This window comes from Lepidochelys olivacea, assembly GCF_965140295.1.
Source record: "Lepidochelys olivacea isolate rLepOli2 genome assembly, chromosome: 19".
Taxonomy (NCBI): Eukaryota; Metazoa; Chordata; order Testudines; family Cheloniidae; genus Lepidochelys; species Lepidochelys olivacea.
The window spans coordinates 12,265,446-12,277,491 of NC_140429.1; the positions used below are offsets into that span (position 1 = coordinate 12,265,446).

Consider the following 12,046-nt stretch of genomic DNA (forward strand, 5'->3'; position numbering starts at 1 on the left):
CTTTATTCCAGATTATAGACAAGCCCTTAGTCCAAATTTAAAGGGTTTGAGCTCTTTGGCTGGAAGGCCCTAGAGATGGACTCCATTTTAGTATGCTGTTATAGAGAATATTTAAAAGACTTTCACACTCCCTTAATAAGATTGGCTTTTAAAGGCAGTTCCTTCCCCGCCCAGCCGCAGCCAACCTGGGCATGAGCTGAGCCCCTGGGGTAAGCAGAGATGTGTTGTCAGAGCCACTGGTTTCCCTTGGGAGAATGTTTAAGCAACAAGCCAAGACAGGGCATGTATTGCTTTGTGTTCATTCATGCCTTGTGCACTCTGCCGCCAAAGGCCAAGCGTTGATATTGCAACTGGGCATGAATTAATGCAAGACCTGCCTGGTGCCTGCATGGCTGATTGGGCCTGTGGAATACTTGTATTTGAATTAATAAAATCAGCTCCAGCTTCACTCAAATCTGAGTCCGGTTTCACCCCAACGATTTGAAAACATCAGTCCAGGCTGCAGTGACAGACTCTTCCTTACTGCCTCACTGGTGTCAAGCAGACGTAACCCACACCTACTCCATGTGGTGGCGCTATTCCCTCCCCGCCAGTGGTGTCTGGGCCACACATGTACAGGTTGGGGCCCCTCCGATAAGTTTAACAGAGGTGAGCCTTTTCGCTGAGGCAGTAGCAGCTCGTGGGTTCAGATGCAGCATTCATAGGTTCAGTTCCGGGTGCTGCTGGCCCACCAAGCAGCAGGAGGTTCTACAAACTGAATCAAAGATGGGCTGTTGGTTAAACGCCCCCATTACACCACGTCCTGCTGCAGAAGCTGACAGGGTGAGGAGGCCTCAGCACTTTTCCCCATGTGGCTCCACGCCAAGGGGGTGGAAGTTGGGAAAGGGCCCCTCCGAGGCTAGTGGTGAGAGCAGCGTGAGAACTTGAAGAGACTAGATTAGGGAGATCCTGCTCAGTTTGATTCTGGAGTTTCATAGAGCGTAAGGCCAGCAGGGGCCACCATGACTATCTAGTCTAATTATCTGTATAACACAGACCCTAGGACTCCTCTGAATTAACAGTATCTGACAATCCCCACACAGTTACCTCCCTATCTCCAGGTTTCAGAGCAGCAGCCGTGTTAGCCTCTCAGTTTGTATGGTAACTTCCAACTTATCTGTATGTGTATATATATAACTATATCATAGATTCATAGATATTTAGGTCAGAAGGGACCATTATGGTCATCTTGTCTGACCTCCTGCACAACGCAGGCCACAGAATCTCACCCACCCACTCCTGCGAAAAACCTCTCATCTATGTATTGAAGTCCTCAAATCGTGGTTTAAAGACTTCAAGGAGCAGAGAATCCTCCAGCAAGTGACCCGTGCCCCATGCTACAGAGGAAGGCGAAAAACCTCCAGGGCCTCTTCCAATCTGCCCTGGAGGAAAATTCCTTTCCGACCCCAAATAGGGCGATCGGCTAAACCCTGAGCATATGGGCAAGATTCACCAGCCAGATACTACAGAAAATTCTTTCCTGGGTAACTCAGATCCCACCCCATCTAATATCCCATCACAGGCCATTGGGCCTATTTACCATGAATATTTAATTACCAAAACCATGTTATCCCATCATACCATCTCCTCCATAAACTTATCGAGTTCCATTCTATGCATCCAATGAAGTGAGCTGTAGCTCACGAAAGCTCATGCTCTAATAAATTGGTTAGTCTCTAAGGTGCCACAAGTCCTCCTGTTCTCCCTATCTCCAGTGACACATGAACCAGGCAAAATCATGTGATTACTGCAGAACTGAAACACCAATGGGCCCAGATACTGCAGTGGTGGCTTTATAAGAAATGTGATAGCTAGGCTAGGTACAATAGAAAAAAAGAGCTGACAGATTAGCTCAGTGGTTCTCAACCAGGGGTACGTGTACCCCTGGGCCTATGCGGAGCTCTTCCAGGGGGTACATCAACTCATCTAAATAGTTGCCTAGTTTTCCAACAGGCTACATTAAAAAACCCCTAGCGAAGTCAGTACAAACTAAAATTTCATACAATGACTTGTTTATACTGCTCGATATTCTATGCACTGCAATGTAAATACAATATTTATATTCTAGTTGATTTATTTTATAATTATAATTGTAACATGAGAAAGTCAGCCATTGTTCAGTACTAGTGGGGCTGTGACACTTTTGTATTTTTATGTTTGATTTTGTAAGCAAGTCATTTTTAAGTGAGGTGAAACTTGGGGTTAAACCAAACACATCAGACTCCTGAAAGGGGTACAGTAGTCTAGAAAAGTTGAAAGCCACTGGATTATTTTGTCCCCAGAAAGAATTATTAATTTAAACTGAAAGTTTAAAACTATTTTAAGGGGGAGAAAGTGCAGCCTAGTGAATAGGGAAGGTGTCCTAGACATCAGGACTCCTGGCTTTGCCACTTTTCTGATCAAGTCACTTGACTTTATTGTGCCTCAGTTTACCCATCTATAAATGAACATAATATTTCCACCCTTCACAGGAGGTGGGTGAGGCCTCATTAGTTAAAAACTATTGATGGTTTTAAGATCCTCAGATAAAATAGAGCCACAGAAGTGCAGAGCATCAGCAGAAGGCCTTTTGCTGTATAATCTGGCACAGTTTTCTTCCTTCCTAACCCCCAATCTTGAAGGAAGCACCAAATTATACAAAGGAAATTATTTATTTTTAATAAAGAATCCATACAAGCTGGAAACATGAGAGTAGCAGGATTGCACTAGTCCATATGTAGCACAGCTTCATACCCACAAACAATAATAACAGACACCTGTAAATACACTGGGATTAAATCCTGGTGCTACATAGTCAGCGGGAGTTTTCCCATGGGCCAGGATTTCACCTAGGGCGTTTAATGCGCACTTGATTTTCGACAGATGCAGTATGCCTGGCTATGGAGGAACAGAGCTTGGATTTTTCTAACTAGATGCAAGATGGTACCATAATGTCACTCTTGTTTAGATCCAGGCTATGCCATTGAAATCTATGGCATTATACAGAGATAGGGGAGGGGGAAATCTGTCCCTGGGAGTTTACCATAGCAGTTTTTAAGTGTTCAAATGCAATCAAGCCATAAGGCTGAGCATAGGAGCATGATCAGCGAGGGAGTGTGGCTGACTGGACAGACACTTGTGGGACAGACAGGAGACATAGTTTCTATTTCCAGCTCTGCCTATGAGCTTGGGCCAGTCACTTCCCTGCTCTGTGCCTCAGTTTCCCCTCTGACCCCTTTATCTGTTTAAATTGCAAGCCCCTTTGGGCAGGGACTGTCTCTTACTATATGTTGGTATAGCACGTAGTACAATGGGGTCCCGATCTTGATGGAATACTAATAATGTACTTTTAAGGTCTCCTCAGTCTAGACCAAATAGTATAGGGTTACGCTAGAAAATGAGCAATTTGTTCTACAATTAACAAATTAATTAAAAGGGTGCCTAAGCATGATACTGGCCCTTTGCAAAGGGGTGAATCTCACCCCTCTGCACTGAGCACTGCAACTGAATTCTACCCTCTGGAAACATCTAATTGGCTTCCTCATGTCCTGAGAATTCTTTCACTCACCACATTCCTTAGGCACCCAAAATCAGGCCATGCCGGTTTCTTTGTAAAGCTAAAGTCTCTGGCATGTTTCAATAAAGCAGGGATTTGGGGATTTAATCCCTTGTAATGCCGTAAGAGCTGCACTCCTAGATTGCTAAAGATTTTCTTAGTCCTAAAATTCAGTTAAAAATAAGTAATTAAAAAGTTTTAGAGCCAGTCCTGCAGTGTATTAAAAGGGATTTCCCCTGCTAAGAACCAAGGGAAAGCCTCTAGCAGCTAGTCAGTGGTGGGTCACTGGTCCTGGATTCCCTGTTCTCCACCTAAAGGGGGCAGTAGTGCACTTTCTACTATTCTGATGGAAGTCACCTACTACAATGGGTGAAAGCAAGTCCTGGAGGTTTTTATTTTCCCTAGAGACAAACAGAACTCCCATCCCCCTGATCCTCCAACTTTGCATCTCAGGCCCATCCCTAATTTATTTCTGAATCGGCTCATCCAGTCTCTCCTCCACCAATTCCATCCCTACTTCAGGTCCTAGTCCCTAACTTCTGGGTTAACATTGGCATTTTTCTTGTGGTTTTCGCCTCTTCTTCTGGGGATTGCAGGTTCTCTTGTGAATCACCTTCACCCCATCCCAGCCTTCCTGCAGATCGATCTCCTTGTTCTTCAGAGCCTCATAGATGGTGTTGGTCAAGGTCTCAAAGGCCAAGTCCACATTGGTGTTGCTTTTGGCAGATGTTTCAATGAAGCCTATGCCCAGGGAGGCTGCCAGCCCCTCTGCCTCCTCAGTGGAGACTTTGCAGTCTGACTTCAAGTCACTTTTGTGGCCAATCAGGAGGAAGATGACCTTCTCCATAATTTGGATGCTGGCCACTTCATGGTACCACTCAATGATGTGCTCGAAGGACTTACGGTTGGTCATGTCAAACACCAGGAGCACACCCACAGCATTCCGATAGAAAGACCTGGTGATGCATCTGGGAACACAAACGTAACAACTCAGTGAGCCCTTAACATTGCTTCTCACCTGCAAATGCCATCCAGGGACTAGGGCTGGTCTTCTAAGCCCCTACTGGCTTTTACTCACTTTGGGCCATGTGTTACCTTCAACCCCACACTCAGCTGGGGCCCTGCCCTTCTTTGCTACTTGATGACATAAACATTAGGTTTGGGAGAGGTGTCCCCCCACGTTTATCTTTTACATTAGAAATTCAGGTCTTGCCTCCTTTTTATTTTTCTGGAAGACTCTGTGGATAACTAGAGACCAAACTGTGGCCCCAGGCCCACATCTCGGAGGTATTTGGGTACCTAATTCCCGTTTATTTCAATAGGAGTTAGGCACCTAAATACCTTTAAGGATCTGGGCCCCAGAGATGGCAAAGAAATAAAACCTGATGAATTAATCAGGGAAGTGATTTTTAGTCAAACTTCTTGAAACTTTTTTCTGTTAACATCTATTTGACTCAAATACATTGCACACACTGAAGAGAAAAAGATTTGTTGTTAAAGGTTAAATGCCCTCACCCCTTGAGGTAAGGGCTGAGAAACCACCCAATCCACCTTTCTGGTGCTCCAAGGAGCCCTTCGGCAGAACCAGGGAAGACAAGACATGAGGGTCCTGACACTTCTAATATAAAACACAAGCAGGAAAGAAATGTTTCAGGCTTTCTTCAGACATCATACAAAGACAAATAAGGGCAGATCCCCATTATGTCATCAGTCTTTAAGGATCTATGTTAAGAGGTTTTTTTCTGGGAGCAGATCCATCAAAGACTGGCCTTATGGTTTGGCTTCTCTCCTATGATCCAGCAAAGCGTCACTGGCTATGTGGGTGAGGAGTCTCCTTGCACAAGAGGAATCCCTGGGTTATGCAAGACTGATGTAGTAGCTCTATATCACTGCACCGCCCAGTCCTCAGCATGGCCAGGAAAAGGACGCCATAGTTGCAGTGCCTGTGGTCCCTGGCTGGTGTAATTTAGAGCAGCCCTGAAACATCTCTAAATTGTGCCAAGAGCCAAATAACCCCCTGACTGGTCCCTGGACCAGGGAGCTTCAGAGCTGGCTTAAAACCATCTTTGTGCCCCACACTTGGACCCAAGTCAAGCACAGCTCATGTAGACCTTAGAGACCGGGCTAGGGAGGCATGCGCTAGATTTTAAAACCACACCCCTCACTGTGTTATGGGAGCACTGGAATAGTGAGGGTTTTCAAGGCCTCTGGCCCAGGGGAGTTAGGCACCTAAATAGGCCCCTGCCCTAGGCCCTACTCCAGTTGTTTTGTGCTGCATTGGTGTGCTCCATGTAGCGTGTGTGCCATGAGGTAGGGAGAGCGTGCCTGGTGTTCAGTGCTAGTTGCCCCTTCACTCCTTAGAGCTAACGTCCCCCCCATGACCAGAAACCGCAGCACCTAGTAGTTGTAACTGATATAAGCTGCAGCTGTAGCTCCCCACAGGAGAGCTGATTTCAGTGGGGCTGTTTGCAGTGGTAAGAGCGGTTCCCCTGCGTAGATGTGCCAGACCAGGCCCATAACTAGTTATGCCATCGCCAGCCGCTCTGATCTCAAACCCTCAGCTCCCCCAGCAAACAAGGCTCTCAGCTAGTTGGATCCTTTTTCACACACAGAGGCATTATTTCTCCAGCCTGCAGGAATCACTGAACAGAACCATCCACGCCCCCACTCAGATCGCAACAATAGCAAACCCTGCCCTTCTAGACCCCAAGATTCCCCAGTGCTGTAAACTTTGTCCACGCTCTTTCCTGCTGCTCTTTCTCCATAAGAAAGGCAGGTCCCAGTAAAAAATGAGTGGGGGGTTACTGACAGCCAAATAAACAGTTGGAATTAACCCTACCTATAACAAAAACCCCACACTCTCCTATTGCAATGCAACCCCTCCCACCCAGGCCCCTCAGTGCAAACACACAAGCGTGACTGGGTGACTTCATCATGCACATGATCATGCTACAGCATGACATTGACAAAGCTGTAAAGAAAAGAAAACTGGAAACAAAAACCTTTTTTTAAAAAACAACAACCCTTGCTCAGGCCATTGGGGCAGGAAAGAGAAAGCACCAGATCAGGGATGATGTGTGTGTGTTGGGGTGAAGGGAACCGGTCTGGAGCTGGTGAGCTGGGTCCCCAGTTATGGGTATATGTGTCCGGTCTGGAGGGGCAGGCAGGGATCTGTGTGTCTGGAGAGATGGAGGGTTCTCTATGTGTGTGTCTCTCTCTGAAGGGATCTGGTCTCCGCAGACTGGATCTCTTTGGTATATGGGTAAGGGCCGTCTCAGGGATTCCTAAGGTTCTTATCTCAGGGCTGTGCCAATGCCAGGAAAATTATAACTCTGGGTGTGTGTGCGTGAGTGACTGGAGGGTGGGCCTGTGACTCTGGATGGGAGTGTCTGAGCCTGCAGGGTAAGGTAGCTCCAGTGCGCTGGGTGCCGTGGTGTGAAATGGGGCGATCTGGGTCTCTGGTCCCTCCTCACCTGAATCTCTCCTGGCCAGCTGTGTCCCAAAGCTGCAGCTTCACCTTGATGCCCGGAGGCAGCTCCATCATCTTGCTGTAGAATTCCACACCCACGGTGGGGCAGGGAGCCGGGATGAAGGAGCCCTCAGCGTAGCACCTCAGCAGGGAGGACTTGCCCACGGTGGAATCCCCCAGCAGGATGATCCGGAACTGGTAGTGCCAGTTACCATTCAGGTGAGAGATCGGAGGGGGTGGCACCGGCTCCATTCCAAGGAGGAGCAGCAGGGCTGGGGCTTGGTGGGACTGGAGCAGCCTTTGAATTAAGATGCAGATTCCCCAGAGGAAGCCTTGGGTGAATTGGCCTGGAGGAGGTTACAAACCCAGATCCTGGCATGGAATGACAGGAGAGAGAGACAAAGGAGAGAATTTAACCAGAGGTCTCCACCCTCATCCCATTAACCTCCTCTCACCCCACCCTAGTGGAGTCCCCTCTGGGAGCAAAGTTCTGCTATGGGGAGAGAGACACTCCCCCATTCCCTTTCCCAGCCTCAGGCCCTATCAGCTTCCCCCACACCTCCACCCCCGCCAATAAACAGACAACTCCGCTGTATCAGATTACTGTCAGGATCACAGGGGAGGTGGGGGAGATGCAATTCTAGGAATGTAGCAGTTGCCAGACCAGATCAGACCTGGGGTCCATCTAACCCAGTGTCCTGTCTCTGACAGTGTCCAGCACCTGCTGCTTCAAAGGTCTGTGCAGGAAACTCCACAGTGGACAGTTATACCCACAGGAGAAGTTTCTTCCCGACCACAGGCTGTGGTTGGTTTATGCCATGAAACATGAGGGTTTATATACCCTCTGCAATGTTTTGTCCAGCCTAATGTCACCTTGGACACTTTAGAAAGACATGTGTTCTTATTAGGGTCTTTCTTCACCTCTTGTACTAGTCAGTTCCACAGTGTCTCAACTATCCAAGTTAACTGAAAGAACACTCATTGATCTGCATTTGAATAGAGACCATCTCCACTCCCATTCAGGAGCACTGACAGTCCATGTGGCAATTACAGCAATTACTTATAGGGGAAAGTAATGTTAGGAAAGAGCTTGGTTTCCTGGTATTCAGTAATGAAGAACCACGATCATGTGCCTAGCCAGCTCTCCACAGACCCCCAGCAAGTGCCCCATGGAGCCCAGTTTGAGAGATCATTATCCGGCAGGAAGACCAGCAGTGGAATGTTAATGGTCATTTGAGATTGGTAGTGAGGTTTGCATTACTCATTTCTATTGTTTCCGTCTGTACTGACTCCCGGCTGTGTCTTCACTATGTTTCCCCCTCACCCCCTTAACATTTTCCCCGGTTGCTATCACCAGTGCAACGCCATTGATAGCAGCAATGGGGGGAACTCAAGTATAGACAGTGTGCTGGGATGGTCATTACATGGGATGGTGATTAAAATTCCTAGATTCCAAGGCCAGAAGGGACCATTGGAATCATTTAGTGAGACCGCGTGTATGACACAAGCCAGCCGTCCCAAGCACAATCCCACCCAAGCACCTGGCTCTGTATTCGAGCCGCACCTATGCTGCCGCAGTCATGCTGCTATTTTTAGGCGCTAGCTTGGGAGACTCAAACCATAAATGCTCTTTCTGGAAGGTTGCAATGCACCACTTATTGCACAGCCTCCAGAAATCTCTCACACCGCAGCCCAATACAGAGTGACACCACAGGCTGCCCCCTAAGGCAGCGAAGCACAACTCACCCCACCTTGCTCCAGACTGCTTTTGATGCAAATCCCATGCTACCCTCAGAGCCCCTAACCTGCAAGCAGGAGCAGAAAGGCCCTTCGAATTTAAAGTGATAGCTGGTAATTTCAGCACAGTTCTCAATACACCACATGACATCCTGGCTCCGTTTAAGTCAAAGGGACTTAGAGGCATCAACAGGTTCAGCCTCTGCTTCATTCTCCACCGGGGTTGAAAACAGTTTGGCCTCTAGTCCACCCAAGCAAGCTTGATCCCTGGAGGATCTCTCCATTAATGGCAGGTTTCAGAGTAGCAGCCGTGTTAGTCTGTATTCACAAAAAGAAAAGGAGGACTTGTGGCACCTTAGAGACTAACCAATTTATTTGAGCATAAGCTTTCGTGAGCTACAGCTTATGCTCAAATAAATTGGTTAGTCTCTAAGGTGCCACAAATACTCCTTTTCTCTCTCCATTAATGTGACAGTTTGGCCCTGTCTATCCAAGCAGCTCCATTGTTGTGCCCCTGGGATCAGAAGGGACAGAGAGAACCATTAAGAGGGAATTTTCCTAGTGCACACAGGGACCTTGACTTAATTAGGAAAGAGATTGTCTGTGAAGAAAATCCAAACATGGAGCAAAGCAAAGAATGGATCAAATGAACTGATTCAATTGTCTCCAGATAAAGGAGTCCTGAAGACTCTGCAAACAATAGCAGCTTGTTCATTGCCTCCCTGTGGAGTGAGGCATGGAGGCCTCCTTTGTTATCAGCAAACAATCTGTCCCCTCCACCCGATGGGTCTGTTTATTCCAGGTAATAAAACATCTTCCTGGGCTAAATGACAGGCATCAGAGTCAGGAAAGGAAAAAAGTGAGATAGTGGAACAAGGATGTGAACTAACTGAAATGTGCGCGCTTCGGCCCTGCTCTCCACAATGGCTGGGTTTTCAAAAGTGCTGAGCACCCAATGCACTGAAATCAATGGGAGGTCGAGGCTTAAATAACTTTGCAGATCTGAGCTGGAATCTTTTGAAAGACTGGCCTCTGACTGTGGGTGGGTGTTGAGCATTTCTGAATATCTATCTACCTATCTCCAACACCCATCTATCTAATTTAATCTATCTATCCCTATACACCCATCATCTATCTCTCTAATCTATCTATCTATCTAGCCCCAGGTTTCAGAGTGGTAGCTGTGTTAGTCTGTATCAGCAAAAAAACCGAGGAGGACTTGTGGCACCTTAGAGACTAACAAATGTATTTGGGCAGAAGCTTTCATGGGCTAAAACCCACTTCATCAGATGTATGCAGTGAAAAGTACAGTAGGAAGATCGATATACACAGAGAACATGTAAAAATAGGTGTTGCCATACCAACTGTAACGGGATTAATCAATGAAGGTGGGCTATTATCAGCAGGAGGGGGAAAAAAACTTTTGTAGTGATAATCAGGATGGCCCCTCTCAAACAGTTGACAAGAAGGTGTGAAAAGAAAAGGAGTACTTGTGGCACCTTAGAGACTAACCAATTTATTTGAGCATGAGCTTTCGTGAGCTACAGCTCACTTCATCAGATGTTTACCGTGGAAACTGCAGCAGACTTTATATACACACAGAAATCATGAAACAATACCTCCTCCCACCCCACTGTCCTGCTGGTAATAGCTTATCTAAAGTGATCAACAGGTGGGCCATTTCCAGCATAAATCCAGGTTTTCTCACCCTCCATCCCCCCACACAAATTCACTCTCCTGCTGGTGCTAGCCCATCCAAAGTGACAACTCTTTACATAATCAAGTCGGGCTATTCTAACACGGCTGTTCCTCTGAAGAAGGTGTGAGTAACAGTAGGGGAAAATTAGCATGGGGAAATAGTTTTTACTTTGTGTAATGACCCATCCGCTCCCAGTCTCTATTCAAGCCTGATTTAATTTAATTTAAGTGTCCAGTTAGCAAATTAATTCCAATTCTGCAGTTTCTCGTTGGAGTCTGTTTTTGAAGTTTTTTTGTTGGAGAATTGCGACTCTTAGGTCTGAAATTGAGTGACCAGGGAGGTTGAAGTGTTCTCCGACTGGTTTTTGAATGTTATAATTCTTGACGTCTGATTTGTGTTCATTTATTCTTTTGTGTAGAGATTGTCTGGTTTGGCCAATGTACATGGCAGAGGGGCATTGCTGGCACATGATGGCATATATCACATTGGTGGATGTGCAGGTGAACGAGCCTCTGATAGTGTGGCTGATGTGATTAGGCCCTATGATGGTGTCCCCTGAATAGATATGTGGACAGAGTTGCCAACGGGCTTTGTTGCAAGGATAGGTTCCTGGGTTAGTGTTTTTGTTGTGTGGTTGCTGGTGAGTATTTGCTTCAGGTTGAGGGGCTGTCTGTAAGCGAGGACTGGCCTGTCTCCCAAGACCTGTGAGAATGAGGGATCGTCCTTCAGGATAGGTTGTAGATCCTTGATGATGCGTTGGAGAGGTTTTAGTTGGGGGCTGAAGGTGATGGCTAGTGGCGTTCTGTTATTTTCTTTGTTGGGCCTGTCCTGGAGTAGGTGATTTCTGGGTACTCTTCTGGCTCTGTCAATCTGTTTCTTCACTTCAGCAGATGGGTATTGTAGTTGTAAGAACGCTTGATAGAGATCTTGTAGGTGTTTGCCTCTGTCTGAGGGGTTGGAGCAAATGTGATTGTATCTTAATCTAGAGCTTGGCTGTCGACAATGGATTGTGTACTACAGTGCTCATAAGCGATGGTCACATGAACACCACCCTATACCGGAAACCTACTGACCGCTATGCTTACCTACATGCCTCCAGCTTCCATCCAGACCACACCACACGATCCATTGTCTACAGCCAAGCTCAGGGGGGCTGGCAGAAGGTGATGGGGGATGGCAAGGGGCTGGGAATAGAAGGGGGTGTTCATGTTGCGAGTGTCCCTTTTGGTGGAAAGACTTTCAAAGAGGAAAGTTTTGCAGCAGTTCCTACAAATGGTCAGAAGCTGGGGGCACCGGGTCCCTTCTGGAAGTTCGTTCCATAGCCGGAGCCGCTCACCTGAGAATGCCTTGTCCCCATCTCTCACGTGCTTCATCATCACCTTTGTTTCATTTGACGGGAAGATGAGGAGAAGAGATATTTCACCCAGCTGCAGAAATTAGGGCAATCCAAAGCAGTCCAACCTGATACCGGTCACGTTGCTCTCTTGTATGTTGTTGGCTATGAAATTGACGTGCCTTAACTGCCAGCCCGATGAGCCATCGGCTCAGGGCAGCTTTGACTTTGAGC

The 12,046-nt window shown here is 47.0% G+C and overlaps 1 protein-coding gene across 1 annotated transcript; it reads right to left on the reverse strand.

Moving 5' to 3' along the window:
* Positions 1-2,729: 2,729 nt before the first annotated feature.
* RAB42 (RAB42, member RAS oncogene family) lies at positions 2,730-7,431 on the reverse strand. The gene is made up of 2 exons (XM_084609717.1): positions 7,048-7,431; positions 2,730-4,542 (listed from the first exon to the last, which is right to left on the reverse strand). The coding sequence occupies exons 1-2, from the start codon at positions 7,293-7,295 to the stop codon at positions 4,119-4,121; spliced, it is 672 nt and encodes a 223-aa protein (XP_084465843.1). The 5' UTR covers positions 7,296-7,431; the 3' UTR covers positions 2,730-4,118.
* Between the last annotated feature and the right edge of the window lie 4,615 nt (positions 7,432-12,046).